Source organism: Watersipora subatra, chromosome 8 (genome assembly GCF_963576615.1).
Source record: "Watersipora subatra chromosome 8, tzWatSuba1.1, whole genome shotgun sequence".
Classification (NCBI taxonomy): domain Eukaryota; kingdom Metazoa; phylum Bryozoa; class Gymnolaemata; order Cheilostomatida; family Watersiporidae; genus Watersipora; species Watersipora subatra.
The window spans coordinates 63,971,332-63,992,962 of record NC_088715.1 but is presented as its reverse complement, the minus strand read 5'-3'; the positions used below and the strand labels follow the sequence as shown (position 1 = coordinate 63,992,962).

Below are 21,631 nucleotides of genomic sequence, written 5' to 3'. Positions count from 1 at the left end.
GGACATTGATTCGCTAATACACCTCACTCAGGTATACAGCAAGGACATCGGAATGACCTTCGGTATTGAGAAATGTGGAAGGCTAATTATTAAGAAAGGCCATTCTATGCTCACAGATGGCCTAAGAATGCCAAATGGTACCATCAAAGATATAGAAGAAGGGTACAAGTACTTGGGGATTATGCAAAGCAACATCAACCACGAAGCCGAGGTACGTCACAAAGCCATTTCCGAATACAAGAAACGCCTTCGGCAGGTCTTACGGAGCCAGCTCAATGCCAAGAACCAAATCATGGCAATAAATACCTACGCACTGCCAGTAATAAGATATCCAGCAGGCATAATAAAGTGGACTGAGGAAGCCATCAAAGAAACAGATATAGCAACTCGTAAACTGCTGACCATGCATGGAGCACTCCACCCAAAATCTGATACTATTAGATTGTATCTTGATAGGAAAGATGGCGGTAGGGGACTCAAAAGTGTACAGCAGACAGTGAAAGAAGAGGAGCGAAGCATCAAAGCATATGCAGCCTCCATGGCCATCTCAGATAATTTGCTAGCTGAATTTCAATCGGCTGCTCTCACAACGGACCTATGCCCTGATGATGAGGAAATTGACTGGCATACGAAACCTCTTCATGGTGCTTACCACCAACAAATATCTAAGGTTGGCGATCTTCACCAGACATATATGTGGCTGAACAAAGGAAACCTAACGGCCAATACAGAGTCGCTAATCATGGCAGCCCAGGAGCAAGTGCTCCCAACAAGGCAACTCCAAACGAAAATCTATCACACTAGAGACGATCCTAGATGCAGACTGTGCAAAGATGCACCTGAGACCATCCAACACATCATCAGTGGATGCAGACAGCTAGCAGGGAACGCATACACTGAGCGGCATAATCATGTCGCAGGTATTGTGTATAGAAGTCTATGTGATGAGTATGGCCTTAATAAACCACAACACTGGTGGGAAGCTCCTGGTAAGGTCAATGAAAATGACCGCGCTAAGATCCTCTGGGACTTCTACATCCAAACTGACAAGCATGTCCTAGCAAACCAACCAGATATAGTGGTGGTAGACAAGGAGAACAAGAGGGCTACTATAATAGATATAGCAGTACCCAATGACTACAATATAGCCAGCAAAGAAAAAGAAAAGGTAGAAAAATATCTCCCTCTTGGAGCTCTTGGAGAAGAAATTGAAAAATGCTGGAATGTAAGAACAACCGTAATCCCAGTAGTGATTGGGGCACTGGGCGCAATAACACCGGCGCATAAAATGTGGCTTGCCCAAATACCAACAACAATCAACTCAGGTGAGTTGCAGAAAAGTGCGCTATTGGGAACAGCTAAGATCTTGAGACGAGTGCTCAAACTCCCAGGTCTCTGGTAGGAGACCCGAGTTAGAGCAGAATTTACCACCCATACGGGGTATCCGGGGTGAGGAAACAATTTTTTTTTTTTTATGTATATATATATATAGAATGTTGTACTTAGATTAAACTAGAAGCTTGTCGATAGAAAAACTCATTGTGAAACATTATAAATATCATTATTGTAAACATCAAATAATCTTTTGATTTGTGGCAAGTAGACTAGTATCTAGCGAAATGGCAGCTAAAAAAGGTACCTTCTTGACCTGTCCAAATATGCTGTAGGAACAAGGCCGGACTCCCTCTGACTAGTTATTACCTCAGTCCACCCGTCACCAGGATCCTCAGCAACAACAGTTACCACTTCACCCTCAACCAAATTAATGTGTAACTCTTCCCCGCCTACGAAGCAACTCATAAAGTCATAAATCAACAAATCGTCTGGGTTGACTTGAGATTCTGTCAGTAGCTAAGCACATTGATGAAGGCGTTACAAGAGTTATGGTGCAAATGAAGAGACTGCACTGTGTTTGTCTACTGTGGCAAATAACTTTAACTCTTTGAAATTCTAAGGTCTGAACCCTAAACATTTAACGCTACGGAACGCTGTTTAAATGATTCGCTAAAATTGGTCATTTTGGTGGTAGATCATTATATTGACTCACCTTTATAAAAACATAAACAAATACCATACAGTAGAGTAGAGTACACAGACCATAGAGTAGACAGATCTACCCGAAATTTGGCCATAATAAAGTAAGACTGTTGGATTATTATTTCCCAAAAAAAGAGAGTGAAACATTACCTGCTAGACAGCTCTATGCACCATATGGACAGCTCTATGTACCATATGGACAGCTCTATGTACCCTATGGACAGCTCTATGTACCATATGGACAGCTCTATGTACCATATGGACAGCTCTATGTACCATATGGACAGCTCTACGTACTATATGGACAGCTCTACGTACCATATGGGCAGATCTATGTACCATATGGACAGCTCTATGTACCATATGGACAGCTCTATGTACCATATGGACAGCTCTATGTACCATATGGACAGCTCTATGTACCATATGGATAGCTCTACGTACCATATGGACAGCTCTACGTACTATATGGACAGCTCTATGTACCATATGGGCAGCTCTATGTACCATATGGGCAGCTCTATGTACCATATGGACAGCTCTATGTACTATATGGACAGCTCTATGTACCATATGGACAGCTCTATGTACCATATGGACAGCTCTATGTACCATATGGACAGCTCTATGTACCATATGGACAGCTCTATGTACCATATGGACAGCTCTATGTACCATATGGACAGCTCTATGTACCATATGGACAGCTCTATGTACTATATGGACAGCTCTATGTACCATATGGACAGCTCTATGTACCATATGGACAGCTCTATGTACCATATGGACAGCTCTATGTACCATATGGACAGCTCTATGTACTATATGGACAGCTCTATGTACCATATGGACAGCTCTATGTACTATATTTAACGGCCTATTAGGACTAATCCTTTATTCCAAAAAATGGCCTAAAAATAGCCTTATGCATATAATGAAGGCTTAAAATCTGAGAATTTTGCTGAAATTCCACACGAAAGATGCAGATGTTTTGGGCTGAATTAAGATTCAGCAAGACTCAAACCATTCCAGGTAGAGTCTTTTTATTTACCGGATTTTACCGCTGCGAATATTGATACAAGAAACAGTTCATGGTTATTTTGCCGAAATTTTATAGTCCGAAATACATATTTGCTGAAATTGAAGCCTTGCGCCAAAAAGTGTAGTTTTCGTTGAGTTATTTTGGATCGCATACTGCAAGAAAATAAACTACGGAAAGCAAGGAAAGGAAACTATATTGATGGGATGGCGAGTTACTGCATTCTGGTGACGACGGTGAACTTTTTGATTTTGAAAACAAGCAAAACTTGATGACCTAGTTTTCTGTTTATTCATAAATATTTTTGAGAACATTGCTTTCCCTTAATGTCCTGCTAGATATAGGGCATTGCTTTCCCTTAATGTCCTGCTAGATATGGGCGTGTCCTATAGAGAAATGTTTCCAATAGGCCATCAGATAGGGTAGATTCTTTTTACTCAGAGCTCACAGCAGTCATAGCGGTCTCCAAATTACATAAGAAGATGGATACTATAGAGTCTATACTCTATAGTATAGACTCTGTTCAACCTTGCTTATGAAGCAAAGACTTGTACTTATACAGTGCCACTTTGTTTGCAAGTCTGTTTTATAATATTTGGTTAGAGAGTTCAGGTCTGCCTTTTGGTCGAACTGCAAAGAAGAAGATAGCGTCTTTTTGTAGCCGGTTTTACTAAACCATGTCAACAAATAATAAGCTATATTATTAATTAATAATAATTAATTATTTATATTATTTTTTAATCAATTGAAAAAAGTTTTATAATGCTAAAACATATATATTATTTTTATACTCCCAAATGCATTGATTATTTAGCAAATTCTTTTGCTGATTTCAAAGAATTTTGGGTTGAACCTCTCAAACGAAACCTCTAGCTTTCACAGCAAAAATACTGGATGTACGTCAGTCCAAAAATTTGAGCAAAAAACTAATTCTATCAGAGAAAAAAGGCTTTGGCCTGCAATTGGTGCAGATGGGTATGACTTAACCATAGACAAGCACTCACCACAGTCATAAGAATATCGTGCTATGGCTTGATCAGAGATTTCACATGAACGGTTTATCTTCCCCTTTTTACCTTTAGATGCTCTGCAAAGATAACAGGTAGTAACAGGTTGATCTTACTACTTACTACATAGTCAGTAGTACCTCTATGAAAATCATCTACAACATATCTACATAGTCAGCAGTCCCTCTATGAAAATCATATACAACATATCTACATAGTCAGCAGTACCTCTATGAATATCATATACATCATACTCATACAATGTGCATACAATGTGCAACCTCTATAAAACTCAGATATAACATATACAACGTACAGTACCTCTATAATACTCAGATACAACATATCTACACAATGTGCAGTACATCTATGAAGCTCATATACAATATATCTACACAATGTGCAGCACATCTATGAAACTCAGATACAACATATCTACACAATGTGCAATACATCTATGAAGCTCATATACAACATATTTACACAATGTGCAGTACATCTATGAAGCTCATACACAACATATCTACACAATGTGAAGTACATCTATGAAGCTCAGATACAACATATCTACACAATGTGCAATACATCTATGAAGCTCATATACAACATATTTACACAATGTGCAGTACATCTAGGAAGCTCATACACAACATATCTACACAGTGTGAAGTACATCTATGAAGCTCGTATACAATATATCTACACAATGAGCAATACATCTTTGAAACTCAGATACAACATATCTAGACAATGTGCAGTGCATCTATAAAAATCATACATAACATATCTACACAGCCATCAGTACATCTATGAAAATCTGTGCTTTTACAAAAACAAAAACAGTGCTTTTTAATATGTCAGCAACTTTGCTGTTTAAAACGGAACAGTGCCTAACGGCACAGTTTCGTATTAACCGACGCTTTTTAACCTAGGGCCTAACGAAACAATACCATTAGGCATTGTTTTGTATTTTCTTTCACCGCTAGAGGCGCACTAACCGGAGATTCTGGTTAATGCACCCTAGCGGTGAAAGAAAAAGCCACAGATTAGCCGTACCCTTATACATGTATAAGCCGCATGGCTCAAATCATCAGAAAAAAGTAGCGGCTAATAGTCCGAAAAGTACGATATTATACATAGCTGGTTATTTATGGAATAATTACAGATTACTTTTACTTGCTTAATGTATAATTCTAGGATAGTACTTTTGCTATAACAGCTCTCTATCTATATATCTATATCTATTTCTCAAAGTATGCCTGTATGTCGTACATGTATATCTGTCTGCATTCCGGCTATAGCTATTTTTAGAATAGCCTAGCTAGGCAACAATGCTGACGCAATGCCATTGCCTACCAGCATTTGAAGCTTACTAACTAGCTTAGTGGAATTTTCCATTGGCAATATGCCAGGTCACTTGGCAATGGCCTGTCACTTGCTGGAGAGTGGCCTGCCAGCAAGTGGTAAGCAAATCTCATCACTTCTCATTGTTTATAAACTGATTTTTAATATCTGGGCAATGCCGAGAGGCACAGCTAGAACATATATATACTTGGGATATCTTTTACCAATTCATTGTAAACTCAGTACTGGAATAAAGAACATTAAAGTGAGAACACAACAGAAACTCATATACCCTAGGACACTTATGGATTCGCGTCATCCAACTTTCGCATTTTCGCGGTGTCATCCTCTCGCAAAAATTTCATGAGCGAAACTAAACTATTATAACGAACGAGCGAAAACGCGAAATTAAATAGCTTTGTTCATTGATATCCATAATAAAATCGTCATATTAGAAATGCAGGTAACCTATGTGTGTGGTTGGGCTCATTGGGCAATTTCTGCTAAACTCATTATAGCTAATACGCCGACTGAGCAGCCTGGCAAAGCAAATTGAGATAACAAGTTCTTTTGGAAAAGCAGACCTGTATTCCCTGGTTGCAAATTTGGGCGGCTAATGTTAGGCAACTAGTTATGAGCATCTGGGGGTTTGGAGGGGCGGTATCAGCCCCCTTAACAGGTTTCTTTCACGTAGGGCCTCAACCGGGCATCTCACGTAAAGTTTTAAAATATTTTATCGGAAAGTATAAACATTTTTTCTATTATTTGAGATTTGTTTGTTTTAGGTGATGTGACTGCCAGGACACGTTTCAGATTAAAACAGGCTAAACTTGACTGCAGTTGCAACGCTCAGAAAAAAGGCACCTTTTTTCTTTTGAGCGTTTTAACAAAGATCAATTTCGCCGCTTTTATTTTAAGTTCATCCAAAGCTTTTTACGCTTTCGTTGGGCCATTTTCAAACGGATCTTTGGTAAAACTTGACCTTTGCAAACCTTTATAAAAGTCGTTAACAAAATATTTTGCCAATCATGATAATAATGACGCCCAAGAACTATTAAAAGTTAACGTTTATCTATATGGCTTGAAATAATAAAGTGATATTCTACAGCGATAAAAACTGTTCCCGTAGCCGTTTGGCAAATAACTGTTCGAGTTAATGACGTTGAGGTCGAGTTATTTAAAGCAGTTTATCATTGCATAGGAACGGACCAAACAAATCCGTTCGAGTTAACCAAGTGTTCGTGATAAAATTTTACATTTTATCCGAGGGCAAGTTCTCCGAGTTTGACTATACATAGCCGCCAAAAATTCCTAAAAAGTTGGGGCCAGCCAGCCGCCCCAGGGAATACGGGCCTGTCCAGGAAAAGCCAAGACAAATGAGGAAGATGATGATTTTAGTTTAGTCACTGAATTTGTAACTGATGAAGATGAAAGTCTGGTAGGGAAAGTCATAAAATTAAATAATAATTATTGTAGTGATGAATTTTATTACCAGCCAAAAACAATAACAACCTTGAGCCATGGCCACAGCGTGCTATAAATACTTGAGATCTAATATTGGTGCCACATCAGTCACGGCGGCAAGGACCTAGACGTCATTGATAGTCCAAGAAACCAATAGCAGCAAGCGATCAAGTTGCATTGTCGATCTCGCCCACACATCTCTACTCGCGGTTCACAAATACAAACTAGTCCCAAACTGAAAAAATTTTTTTACTAGTGAACTGGACCTGAGGAATCTAATTATGTTTGTTCTACTGCATTTATTTTCACATCACTATATTTTCGTTCTCATCAGATCTGCGAAATTAAGTTGCAGCGAAATTTTACTCTGTATGCTACTCATGAAACTAAATACTAGCGAAATATAAGTGTTTTAGGGTACAACATCTCTACATAGTCAGCAGCACCTCTATGAAACTTTTATACCATATATCTGCATCGCTGGCAGTAGTTCTATGACACCCTTATACAACATATCAACATGAAGTAAAGTACATCTATGACACCCTTATACAACATATCAACATGAGATAAAGTACATCTATGACACCCTCATACAACATATCAACATGAGGTAAAGTACATCTATGACACCCTTATACAACATATCAACATGAAGTAAAGTACATCTATGACACTCTTATACAATATATCAACATGAAGTAAAGTACATCTATGACACCCTTATACAACATATCAACATGAAGTAAAGTACATCTATGACACTCTTATACAACATATCAACATGAAGTAAAGTACATCTATGACACCCTTATACAACATATCAACATGGAGTAAAGTACATCTATGACACCCTTATACAACATATCAACATGAAGTAAAATACTCATCCAGATTTAATGTATCCACACAATAGCGAAAGAGAGTAAATTGAAATAACCCGAACCTCTTCTGTGTCTCTGATTTACCCAGCCGCTTCTCAATCTCATCGGCGAGCTTCTGGCGGCTCGTCTCTTCTGTGGAAATAGATAAATCTTTTGGTCTACCTTTAGCTTCGCCTTTTGCCTATGAACAAGAATTCACAAAGCTAAATCATAAAGCAAAGATTGGTTGAACTAGTAGCAATTTTAGCATTAACATTTCACATATCAATTATTAATCAGAGGGTGAAAGTATGTCATATGTAAACCAGGTTTCTATAGCCTATAGTCTTTCTCGACTTTTATTTGAAAAAGTAGACACTTGAAGAGAGCGACGGAATTACGAATAGCGTGTCCGCTAGAGGTCATAGCCTAAGGATACTAAGTACTAGTAGTGAGAGTGGTGATAAGTGAAATGATAAAAGCATATAACCAATACTGAGCCAACAGAGCAACAGTCAGGTTGTGTGTATATTCTACTTCTGTGCTAGGTGTACATGTCACAGGATGGAAATTATAAGTCCTCTCGTTGATATCCAAAACCCTTTTTCGAAAATAAAGAAGGCAAAAGGTTTACATGAACTTATCTCAGCTTTAAAGGTGACGACTGTACTTGCATCCTTCAGGTTTACTGCACAGCTGAGAATATAGGAATAGTTATGTGAGCAAGGAGTTATCTTCTAATTGAATTTGGCTTGGAATGACAATCAACAATGGAGAGTTGATGAATTGATTTTGAAGGTTTTCAAGACTGTTATAGTGAAGGTTTTATCATCATTACTAGAATGTTAATCTATATCCCAGAGTTTAAGTCAGATGTTATATACATCTAGTAGGTCAAAGAATAATTTGAATGTTATTCTAGATGAAAAAATGGCTTATAAAAGCTTCTTTGAATATCACCTTTATGCAGGACAAGTTTAATGCCCGGCATTGTACGGGTAATAAAAACATTTACCATTCTAACCTATAAATGTAAGTGTTTGTTTATTCTGTGTGTGTCCAGCCACAGCATAATTCAAATACTTTAAAGCTCGAAGCATAGCTAAAACTGATTGTATAAAAACATTTCTCACTTCTTATGCTACACATTCATTCAAGATTTAAAACAGCTTATAAACATTCGCAGGTAATGTAGTTACCATTGGCTAAGTTTCTTTACCCAATGAATTTGAGTAACTCACGTAAGCAAGTCTAACTCTTTGCTATAATAAGAGCCATGTCAGTCCTTCTGTCTGGGTGTTAAGAAAAAAGATTGGACCTCACAAAAATCGAACCCATACATTCCACGAACGCACGTCTATGAAGCTAAGTGCACCACAACTAGGCTAAGCCGCTAGCTTGCCAAAGCTTGGAATAGCTGTGCTTTTAACCATTACGCATCACGCTCTCACGCAATCATGATCTCTCACACAATCATGATCTCTCACGCAATCATGATCTCTCACACAATCATGATCTCTCACGCAATCATGATCTCTCACGCAATCATGATCTCTCACGCAATCATGATCTCTCACGCAATCATGATCAGAAAACGTGCTAGAATTATTCAAGCCCGCTAGATTTATTAAAGGTATTATTCCATAGTACCAAAAATAGGTCGTGTGGCATAGTAGATAGCATAGCATGCCTTTTCGCGGAACCGTTGTTTCTGAGTTCAATGCCAGTGCGGAGCAGTTTTTCATTCTTATAAATTTATCGCTATAACTGGAATATATATTTATATATTTTATATTTATATTATATACATGAATATAGACTGCTAGCTAAATGCCCGGCTTTGCATGGGAAATAAAAAGGTTTTTGCACAAAAACTTATTTTTAATTGACATTTTTAATACAACATTTCCAACAGTAACTTTTATATGAAGACGTTTGTTTATTTTTTTGTGTGCTATAAGTTTAACCAGGTTTATGCTACATGTGTATTTCTCAAAGTATGTCCGTATGTGTATTCTAGGTTTGATTGTCCGGCTATAGCAATTATTAGAATAATTGTAGCTGGACAACAATGTAGACGCAAAGTCATGGCTTACAGCCATCAGAAGCCTATTTTATTATTAAGCGGCTTACTAGAATTTTCCATTGGCAATGTGCTGGCTAACAGATTGAAAGTTACAGTTGTTTGAAAAGTTTCAAAACCTTTACAGTTGTTTTTATTTTTCTCTTAATTTATTTCAACTACACAAAACACTTCTTTCATGATATGTGATTTGAAAGTTAGAAGGGAAATGTTGTTATATGTTAAATATAAATCAATTTTCTGTTCAAAGACTTTTTTATTACCTGGGCAACGCCGGGTAGGACAGCTAGTATATATATATTTATAGCATTTTGGGAAAGTCTCGGCACGTATTTTTCTTAGAATAGTTCAAACCATAGAGTTATCTTCCCCTAGAGTGATAACTACACCAGCGTTTCCAGTGCCAATAAGGAGCGTTTAGGCCACGCCCCTTTTTTGTGCTAGCCAGTCGTAGTGATTGACTAGATCAATAACATCAGCCATGAGAAGGGTTAAACAAAGATCATGAATTTTCAGTTAAGATAGTAATTAATGCTCATATTAAAGAAATGATGATTATAGTTTATTACTCTAATATATGCTTATTATTTAAAGCAATTCAATACCTACCAGGGATCACTAAACATATTATGGAAATGTTTACTTTTCCATTTCCATAAACATATATATTTCCATAATTTCAGGGAAATGGATATGGAAATTTTATTTTAGAAATATGGAAATGGTATGGAAATAATATGGAAATGGAAATAATATGGAATTGAAGTAGGGAAATGCTATGGAAATGGAAATATGGAAATGAAGTAAGGAAATGTTATGGAAATGGAAATAATATGGAAATAAATTATGGAAATGTTATTAATATGGAAATGAATTATGGAAATTTTATGGAAATGGAAATAATATGGAAACGAATTATGGAAATGTTATGGAAATGGAAATAATATGGAAATGAAGTAGGGAAATGATATGGAAATGGAAATAATATGGAAATGAATTATGGAAATGTTATGGAAATGGAAATAATATGGAAATGAATTATGGAAATGGAATTAGTATGGAAATAAATTATGGAAATTTTATGGAAATGGAAGTAATATGGAAATAAATTATGGAAATGTTATGGAAATAATATGGAAATGAATTATGGAAATGGAAATTGTGACATACACGTAACCCCTGATACCTACATGACTTGCAAAGGCACTGAATAGATAGTGTTAAGTAAGTGAGTTAATGCAATCAGTTACTCATAGATAAGATAGATAGTCATACTGAGGTTGTATTACATTAGTGTGAAGGGAAGCTAATCGACTGCCATCAACTATGAGCTGTACTACCCGAGTTGCCCGAGTAATAAAAAAGTCTTTGGACAGAAAATTTATTTTTATATAACATTTACCATTCTAACTTTTAAACTTCATATCATGAGAAAATATTTTTAAGCAGTTCAAATGATTTAAGAGGAAAAAAACAGCTGTAAAGGTTTTCAAGCTTTTTCAAACAACTACAACTTTTAAATTTCATATCATGAAATAAGTGTTTTGTTGAAATAAATTAGGAAAAAACATAAAACTGTTAATATGTTTAAATGTAAAATAATTAGCAAGTAAGGGCTAAATATAATCTGTTTAGCTATGATTACAATAAAAAATGATTTTTTAAATAAAGTAATAAAAAAGTCTATTTTATTTTTAAATAATTATAATTTAGTATAATTAAGTATAATTTATTTTTATCTAACATATAACAACATTTGCCACTCTAACTTTCAAACTTTTTGCTTGCTTACATCAAGCAAAGATGTCCACTAAATAGTGGACATCTTTGCTTCAAGCTAGTCTATGTATTTGATATGTATTGAAATCTAATATTACATATTATATGCTCTTCAATTTATGAACAACTAAAAGTGTCATATTACTTGGACATAAATAACATTAATACCGCAATATATATCACATGTTAATCATATCATAGAAGTTGTATACTGTGTGATTGTAATGTAGGCAGCTGCGTACATCCAATCTTTGACAAGTTTTTTTTAGGGATACATTGCAAGTCTTGGAAAGACCTATAGAGCAGCTCTGAAACAAAACAGTAGAGCACGAACTCGTTGAAGTCAGGCAACTCCGAACCCACTCGAAGCATGGAAACCCAGTGAACAATTTCTATTTTTGCATGGTAAAAGCATACTTTTAAAAACAACATATTGTTAATTGATTGTGGTTGTGACCATGACCTTGAGCAATTTGCCTAAATATCCTGAACATGGTTTAAAAACGGGTTGTAAAAAACCTTCCTCTAACAATTCAATTAATGATGAATTAGTGTTCGCATTTTAAAAATTTCATTTTGAAAATATCAATTGCTTGACAGTTACTACTTATGAAGTGTCTGAAAGGTTGGCTCATGATTAGGTGGGTAGGTTGAGCAGTGGAGACCAACCTCTGTAGTAGGTTTGTTCCTGTGTTTCGGGAAAACCCTTGACAATCTGTTTTGAACACCTTTCACTCACCTTCGAACGACTGACAACAGGCTCTGGAACCAATGATGCTCCCGTAGCAAACACTTTGGCTATAGAAAAGAAAAGGCTTGGTAGCATGCACAAGTCCGTTGGATAGCGTGACAGCATGCTCAGCGACTTACAATAATCGGGAAACACACACTTACAGTAATGAGGAAACACGCACTTGGATATATAATAAGGAGACAATATGCTGAGAAAGGTTTCCAAAGAGGCAGCATATACAAAGAAATAGACAAAAAGAGGAAGCATGCCAGAAAATTAGAGTAGGTAGAAATACAGAAACAGACTGCACAAGTAGATGGGAGGGGGAACAACAGGCCGCATGATTGGGGAGATTGAAAGAAGAGCAAGACGGCACAGGGAGGTGGAGTAAAAAAGCGGATAAGCACAGGGAGGTGGAATGAATAAACAGCATGCAAAGGGAGGTAGACTAAAGAAGCGGCATGCACAGGGAGGTGGAATAGAAAAGCAGAATGCGCAGGGAGGTGGAACAAATGGACATAATGTAGAGTAAAGAACCAACAGACTTACTGATATGCTCGATCATGAGGATACGCTCTATGAGGTTCGTCTGTGAGTTTATCGAGTCCATCGTTGCCTCTACAATCAGACTATTTTCCTTTCTCTTTTTCTTGGTATTTATTTCTTTGAGCTATAACATGACAACCTGTCCTATAGCTGACTAGGAAAACTTGAAGAATGAAGCTTGACCATTTCTAACACATGCAAATAGTTCACAAGGTCAATATTAGCAAAAATATTTATCAATAATGATAATAAACTTAATTAGGTTTTAATTTTGGTTCAGGATATCAATTGTCTGTTTCAGGTTTCGATTAACCGATAGAGAGGGAGAAAGAGAGAGAGAGAGGTATTCAATAATATCTTCAGCTATTGTCTGTCTCAAGTTTAGATTATACCAGCATTTCTACTATTTGTTTAGCTCGCAGACATTCCCTTGTTTTGGTTCTTGAATTTGACATTAAGATGTCAGTTGTGCTAAAACGTGCAGCTGTTTTTAGCTAACTCAAAAACTCTCTTACAGTTTTAGATATCAGTTCTATTTATGACACTTATTTACTACAATAAGTGCCCCTCTACCAGTCTTTCTTACAAGGTAAGATACATCACAAGATAACATACCTCTTTGTCGACGTTGTATCTCCATGTGCTGAGGATATTGTCTGCCTCATCAACGACGTATTGATGTTCTACTGGTTCATGTCGTGTGTCACCTTCTTTCTTATCACACTTGGACATGGCCAAACATCTGTACAAAAGTTTGCATTTAAAATGTCATCGACATTTTAAAACTCGGACCTTTCTTTATGTATATAAATATTCATGCTTGCGAACTCAGTTCAGATTCTATGTACTGTTGGAATTTTCATAATCCTTAAATTGCTATTTCCTTAACTACATTACAACATATAATAACATATCTAACACACCTTGAGATCCAAATCTAATAAAAACTGTACAAAGGAAAGTGCGAGCAGTATAAGTATCAAAACCTTTTCAAATTGAGAAAATAACAGTTAGGCCCTATTTGCCTCTGCAACTTTTCCTAACACACCGCCATGTTTAGTCCTGAATTACAACTAACAAACTTAATCAACTTTCTATTGTAGTCCAAGGCTAGTCCTTAATTTTTCCTTTCTTGTTAGGTTGAAAAGAGGCCAACATGTTTATCATACCTCCTACTTCACCAACAACACCATGAAGCCTCATCACTTTGATCATACAACTGCCTACACTTCTTATTTACATGCATTTCATATTCTCCACACTTATTGTTAGAACAGGGTTTCCATCGTTTCACTTCCAAGACACAGTCCTATGTCTTCCATCAAAACAAGCACTGAAGCACACGTAATTAACTACTAGAGAAATGCTTTCAAAATATTTCCTTCTGCTCTATTACCGACATCTTGGCACGTTGATCAACATCCCCAGAACTAAGTACACTAGCTGAATTGACAGGCAAACTACATGTACATATGTAGACCAATGTGAGCCTCAATGCCGATTATTGCAAAACAGCCATATATAAGTGAAGAAGCTTCACAGAACAGCTAAATGTTTGTATCTTTAGGTGTGCTTCTCCTAGACACCAGGTGGTATTTCCATCCACAATTTAACTATTTGTGGCAATAAGCCATGTTTTCCACACACACGCACACACACACACAGCTTGTATCTGCTAGTAATCTGTATTCAACACGGTTGATTGATATGTTCTTAGTGGCAGCCGCATCTTTATTGGCTTGACTCTGGGTAAATATTCGATGTAGATATTCCCCATTGTCTTTTTCAGAATGATTAGGACACTCAGAAGCCATGTGATCAACATAACCACAAACATAACATCTATGACATCGCTGAACACTATTTTCACACCTCATAGCATTAGTAGGACACTCATCTGTGATATGACTGTGACCTGAGCTAGGATAATGTTGCAGTGCATCATTTTACTCCACTCCAGCGCAGAACTCACACTCCCACACATACTCACACTCCAGCGCATTCATGTTACCATTTTACCCCAGCGCAGAGCAAAATATAAACACCTCCCCTAAAAGCTATCTAAGCTCTGTTTTGCTCACTATTCTGCCGATTCTAGCTTTTCAATATTCACAGTAGATTTAAACTGCCACATCAGTTGGCTAGAAACACCAGCACAATCGATAAGTGGACGACCATAGCTCGGCCAAGTGCCTAATGTCAGCAAATATTGTCGGCAAGGTATACATCAACTGACTTACCATCAGGAAACATCCTACTCTACACTGTTTGTAAGATGATAAACGATCAATACTAAATGCCCTATAAAGCTTACCTTTCAAACTTTTCTACTTATGTTAACTCAGATGTGGCGATGCATTAGACCTGCGATACCTTAGACTACTATAACCGAATTATTGCCTTCATTGCAAATGCATTCGGTGTATTCGAATTGTACTGGATTCATTTGTAGGTCATTGATAGATTAATTACTGCCATATGTAGCTGAGAACAGCATGAAGAAAATAACTCAAGTTTATGGATATGTGTAGGACTAAAGTAATGCTTATCACATACCTCCATCATACCTCCACATACCTCCTCCTTATTACATACTTCCATCATTAGTACACATGTTTTTCGACGCGTTAGAAATTGGGGCGCAGCCTTAAAACTCACATACCTAAAGCAGAGAAACTCCGCGCAAATTGAACATCTTGCATCCAACTTATTTTTACATCCTTGGCAATTGGCTTCTAAAAAACAACCAGAAAAAACTTGCAACAAGATAGAGAACAGAACCAGCAATAAGAACAGAAGAAAACAGAACGGAAAATATATTGAACTTTAAGCCTGTTGCACATTAGAATTGTTCTGAGTTCGCATGTCATAATTGTTAACATTGGTCACATCATCACGTGTCATCATGGTTTTGCCAGTCACACAGGACAAAAAGTTTTAGCCAACCGTTTTTGCCTGTATCAGAAGCTTTTTACGCCTATGTTCACATACATGTCTGGCAGTTCTTATTTTTTTGCATAAGCCGCGATCAATGTTAACCAGGCTTCACATATGAGAGAAAAAGGACAGAAAATATACCTTGAAAAAGATAGAGGAAGGTCGAGGCAACGTATTGCATTCTATACCTTCTATCTTATCATGATATCATAATGAGAGTAGCTTAAAGAAGTTTAAACGCAGTTGCAAATGTGTTCCAAAAAAAAGAGAGAAATGGAAAAGTTGTTACTAGCATTTGAAAACATAATGTATGAAAGCTTCACTTATCCTAGTAGCTAGTGGAGCTCTTTAGTCTTTCCTTAAACAGAGCTTAGCACATTTGTAAATATTTACACTTCTGAAAATGAATCAACACTTAGCCACATTACTCCAAATACAATAGCGTAATGCAAACAAATAGCGTAATTCAATCACTGAGGAGGTATCCCCTTCTCTAATATCAAGTTGTCACCACTATTATAGACAATGCATTTTGTGAAATGCATAATAGAGAAAAACACCCATTGTTTATTATAGCCATTCAACTAGTGGAATGCCCGGCATTGCACGGGTATTAAAAATCAGCTTATAAACAGTGATAGCAGTGCCACACTTATAAACTCAGCTTATAAACAATGCCACTTGCTATTAGCTTGGCACATTGCCACTGGCTAATTTAAGCAAGCTAGTTGTCTACTGCTCTGACTAATACAGTAGGCATTCCTATAATGTTAATAATCCATTCCAGGACCGTTTACGTTATAAGGAATTTACGTTACAAGAACAGTAAAATACTTGTAAACTTCCTAATCCATTCCAAGATCTTTCCAAACTCCCTCCTTTGTCCACGCAAAAAGAAAAACTTGACTCAACTCTTTTAATTTGTGAGCTGTACCGCAACTGCAGCACTATTGGTTTGCATCGACAACTTTTCTCCTTTTTATGATCAATCACACTGTTTTTGTAGACAATGATTGGGACAATTTTACAACAATTTGATGAGGCCTGCACATTTTCGACGCTTACTTACAATGATTTTCTTACTTTTTCAGCAGAGCAAATTTAACAGCAAAGTCTATTCTGCAAAGCAAAGCTGATAACAACTATTTTGTACGCATACAATCAGGCAAAAAACACAAAATATTTTTATTATAAAAAGCGGTTCTGCCCGGCCATCATCTATATGTATTCAGGAGGCTAAGGTTAGGATATAAGATAACTTTTGATGATACTCCAACTCGTGACATTCAGATTGGTAGGCGGACGCTTAACAACTGCACCAATCGATCGCCTTTGTATTTATGAACAATTGCGCAGCTATCCTATTCTCCTTTTTTGTCGACATATTACTGTCACCTGTACATAAAATTACGTTGCGCCGTAACAGAAAGAGGTAGCAGTATTTTCAGCCACATAGTGACATATATCACCCATTGAAGCCATCAATCTTGTGTAGCTAAGTTGGTAAAGAATTTGCCTGACAAACGGGAAGTTCCGAGATGAAATCCTCTGCGATAAAATAAAACTGAACATACCAAAGTACCCAAGTACACGCACACATAAACTTTGAGATTTATATGTATAAATGAACAAGGCACATTTGTGATAAATGTTACGAATGGGAAAGCCACCAAGAAAGGCAAACAGACACTAATCCGGCAAAAAATCTTCAAAATTTGACACAGTTGACACATCATTAGATCAGTTGCACGATTGCAAAGGAAAGTGATGATGTGAGTGCATTATAGAGCTATTTAATCTGACATTAACTTTCAGGTCCCATAATGTTGCAATAACAGCTAGAAATTCAAGAAGTTGATCGTTATATTTCAATTTAATTTGCGCTGCCGATACTGACACAGTATAGTTAACTGTTGTGCATGAAATGATTTGAAACTAGTTCAAGACCTGATTCTGGAGCAGAAGGTGGGTCTGCAGCTTTAATGTCTGAAGAGGGTTCATCTTGGTTAGCGTCTTCAGTTGATTCAGACTTGGCCATGTGCCGCTCAACGTGCTCCCGCACTCTCCGGGCAAGACGATCAACAGGAAAGCCTTGCCTGGGGTACTGAAAACTTTTTCGGCAGTGTGGGCACACCATCCTACAGTTCTTAACCATGTTTTCTAGAAATCAACAGAACGCTGGACTCCTCTAGAACATGTAGACTAGAGAATTAGTGAAAAAAACACCCAAAAGTAAGTATTATGATAGCACTGAGAATAGAAAAACCATTAGCACTATGGGTAACTCACAGAACATGTGCCAAAACCGTAAAATATATACTTTAATAATTTACATATACAATCTCTGTAGAGCCTGTACTAATATGGTAAAAACAGTGCTATAGATGTCTATTCCAACTACACAAGTTCTGTTATAGAACCTGTCCTGACACACTAAAGGAACTATTATAAATGTTTATCCTCCATATACAATTTCTACACTACAGGATCTGTACTGACACAATGGAAGAATTAATATAGGGAACTATCCTAACTGTACAATCTCCACAGAACCTGTGCGCACATGGTAGAAGCAGTATTATAAATGTTTATCTTATACAATCATCATAGAACTTGTAATGACACGGCGGAAAAACTATTGTCGATGTTTATCCTACCTATACAATCTCCACAGAACCTGTGCTGACACGGTGGAAGAGTTATTACAGGTGCCTATCTTACCTATACAATCTCCACAGAACCTGTGCTGACATGGCAGAAGCTGCAATTCTTTACTTTCAAAACAGACATGACATTCTAAATCCTCCAGCAGCTCCTCCAAAGGCTTGCATTTAGTACTTTTTTCTGCCATGCTCAACCTGCCGAAATCAAAACAATATCCTGTTGAAGAAAAGCATGGAGACCGAACATTAGTCTTGGAATGTAGTTTCTAGTAACAGCTTTGGGTTAAAATTTTGGGCCCACTTCTGCTCATCAGAAGATCTTGACACCCAGGAGATGTAAATCATTATATTTAGGCATTTGAATGACAAAAGAAAATACTGACAGCTGTAAGAAATCATTTGAATTGGGTTTTAAAAAGAAACAAGTGGATAGTGTCTTGGAGTGTGCTATTCCATTCCTTTAGGAAGCTCATGATAGTTAAAGGTTGACTTGCAACAAAATTTACATTTGAGTTTATACGTTTTTGAGCTTTTAAGGGCTTGTAATCACATTTCCGCATAATTGGAACCTACAACACAGCACAGTAAGACATGGTGAGCCTTTTGATACCAAATAACTGTAATGTAAATTTTGTTGCAAGTCAACCTATAATCTATTTTTTATAAGATGTTTTTGCTATTTCCTGTTGATGTAATACAATTAAGAGTCATGTTCTCCTTACTGATCATTACTTTATATTTGGAGTTGTGATCTCATTCTCTTGTATGAACTGTGGGTTAATGTTTATCCAGATAGTTTGTACGCACTGAGACTGTAGGAGTAAATACTTGTTTATTCTGTCCTTATTAATTTATAATCATCAATATTGTTGATGTATATTAAGAATAACCTGTGTATTACACACTGTGTTTTTGAAATGTTATACATTCTTTGGCTCAAAGTATAAATCTAAACACAAGTATAATATACAACTAAACGACCACTCTATACATCAAGCTTAATAAACTGTGTATAAAGTTGGTGTAACACTAATCATAATATGGTGCTCTGAGTGAGAACTCCTCTGTAACTCGCTGATGTGTGCTGCCCTTTTACCAACTACACAACATCGCTGAAATGGATTTTCTGGTATCCAAACCCACATGAGATGATGTGAAGTTATCCACTCAATGGGAAAGATTCAAAGAAAAGTTTGGGTATTATTTCGTAGAGAGTGAGAAATATGATGCTGTCAAGTTCGCCATTTTTCTGAGGTGTATAGGATCAAGGGAAGTAGACACCTTCAAAGTTTCAAGTTTGATGGTAATATATTAAATGATGTCTTCAAAGATGTAGTGAAACAATTGATTTATTTTAAAATGTCCAACAAGATTATAAAGCGACATCAGCTACTTTCGACAAAACAAGGCTATCTGTCCATTAAAAACTACATCATAACGCTACATAAAATAGCCAGAGAATGCAGTTTAGATCAGATGTATGATGATTTTATGATGCTGGCACTGCTAGGTATCAATGATACCTTGCAATGACAATTTGGCCCAACACACCCTCCCAGAGGGTCCCCTACATATGGCAAGCAATGTAACAGATGGAAGAAATACAATTATTTTCAAGCAATATGTCGCTCAAAAAAGAAACACAATGTTGATCAGATGGCTGAACAACCAGCCAACAATAGTGATTCAGACAAGTTACTCTTATGTCTGCAGGTGGTCAGACAAGGAAAAAACTGACATTTCTAATTACCACAGACACGGAAACCGATAAAAAATGGATTCAGAACTAACTAAACACAAGATCTGTGTAATATTTTCAATACCAAATTCTACTAATCACTTGGAGAACAAAAACACAGGAGAAGACTGTCTTATTTCCAATTATATAACAGCACTCGCGCAAAACCCATAAGAAAATGTGAGGTAACCATGGAAGGTCAACACTTCGAAGTCTACATAGTGAAGACGAAACATATAAGCTTATTCTCAGCAAAGGCCTCCCTTGATCTAGATTTTCCACTATCAACAGAGAACGAGTGAACGTTGTAAACTATTCTGAATACATTAAGCTAACCATCATTCTTGACACACAAAAACAAGTCTTCGAGGGAGTTGATACCTAGACGATGTCACATCGAAGTGGACTTGAAAGTTACTCATACTCAATGTAGCAATCCATGAGAAAAAAGCTTAAGGAAGGAAAAAATGTAAGTCATTGCCAGAAGATAGAATAGCGCACAAAGTAGACTACCCAACCCGGTGAATAAGTAACGAACTGGCTAGGAGAAAATCTAATGGTAAGCTAAGAGTACCACTAATCTCAATAAAGCTATTAAAGGAATCATTTCTCCATACCAGTGTTAGAAGATGCATTACCTGAACTGGATGGCTCTAACTTATGTTCACTGTGATGCAAAATATGGGTTTCTACAGGTTAAATTGGATTATGAATTGAGAGATCACACTACGTTCTGGACCCCATTTGGCAGGTATAAGTGGCTTTGAATGCCATTTGGCCTATCATCTAGCCTGAAGAAATTCCATAGAAGATTATCATTTGCGCTATCCAGTCTTGAAAGTAAACTAATTGTAGTAGATGGCATTCTGACATATAGCAAAAGAGAAGCAATGAAGAAAATTACAAAAGAGCATAACTCCAACCTAAAAAACTGTTGGAGAGAGTTCAACAAGTTAACCTAAAACTCAACAGAGAGAGAAATGTAAGTTTTTGTTGGATTACCTAAGTTACATTGGTACAAAAGGTTACCTAAGTCACATCATATCGAATGATGGAGTCAAAAAGGATTCAAACAAGACAAGTGCCATCTTGGACATGGCGACTTCAAAAGACAGTGACACTGTCAGAAAATTTCTCAGCTATATTAACTCTCTCCAAATTCATTACCAGCTGTTAATCAGAGACGGAACCACTAAAACGACTTCTGGGCCTGGTGGATAAGGATCTTGTGTAGAAAATAGGCCAAAAAGAAGCATTTGGCAGACTGAAATAACTGGCCGCAGCAGACATGACACTACAGTATTTCAAGGTGAATAAACTAGTGATTGTACAAACTGATGACAGTACCGGTGGCCTAGAAGGTTCACTCTTTCAAAAAGACAAACTAATAGCCTTCGC

At 36.8% G+C, this 21,631-nt stretch overlaps 1 protein-coding gene across 3 annotated transcripts in view; it reads right to left on the bottom strand.

Moving 5' to 3' along the window:
* The window catches only part of LOC137401624 (uncharacterized), a 128,453-nt gene that overhangs the window by 5,304 nt on the left and 101,518 nt on the right, over positions 1–21,631 (bottom strand). For 2 of the 3 annotated variants that reach the window (XM_068088060.1, XM_068088061.1), the window contains exons 2-10: positions 18,554–18,690; positions 17,780–17,992; positions 15,558–15,630; positions 13,511–13,637; positions 12,899–13,019; positions 12,356–12,414; positions 7,838–7,956; positions 4,081–4,163; positions 1,640–1,784 (exon numbers count right to left, since the gene is read on the bottom strand). In XM_068088060.1, the coding sequence (XP_067944161.1) occupies positions 1,640–1,784; positions 4,081–4,163; positions 7,838–7,956; positions 12,356–12,414; positions 12,899–13,019; positions 13,511–13,637; positions 15,558–15,630; positions 17,780–17,992; positions 18,554–18,683 (1,070 nt within the window). In that variant the 5' untranslated portion in view covers positions 18,684–18,690. The remainder of the gene's footprint in view (positions 1–1,639; positions 1,785–4,080; positions 4,164–7,837; positions 7,957–12,355; positions 12,415–12,898; positions 13,020–13,510; positions 13,638–15,557; positions 15,631–17,779; positions 17,993–18,553; positions 18,691–21,631) is intronic. The other variant, XM_068088062.1, reaches the window with a different exon arrangement.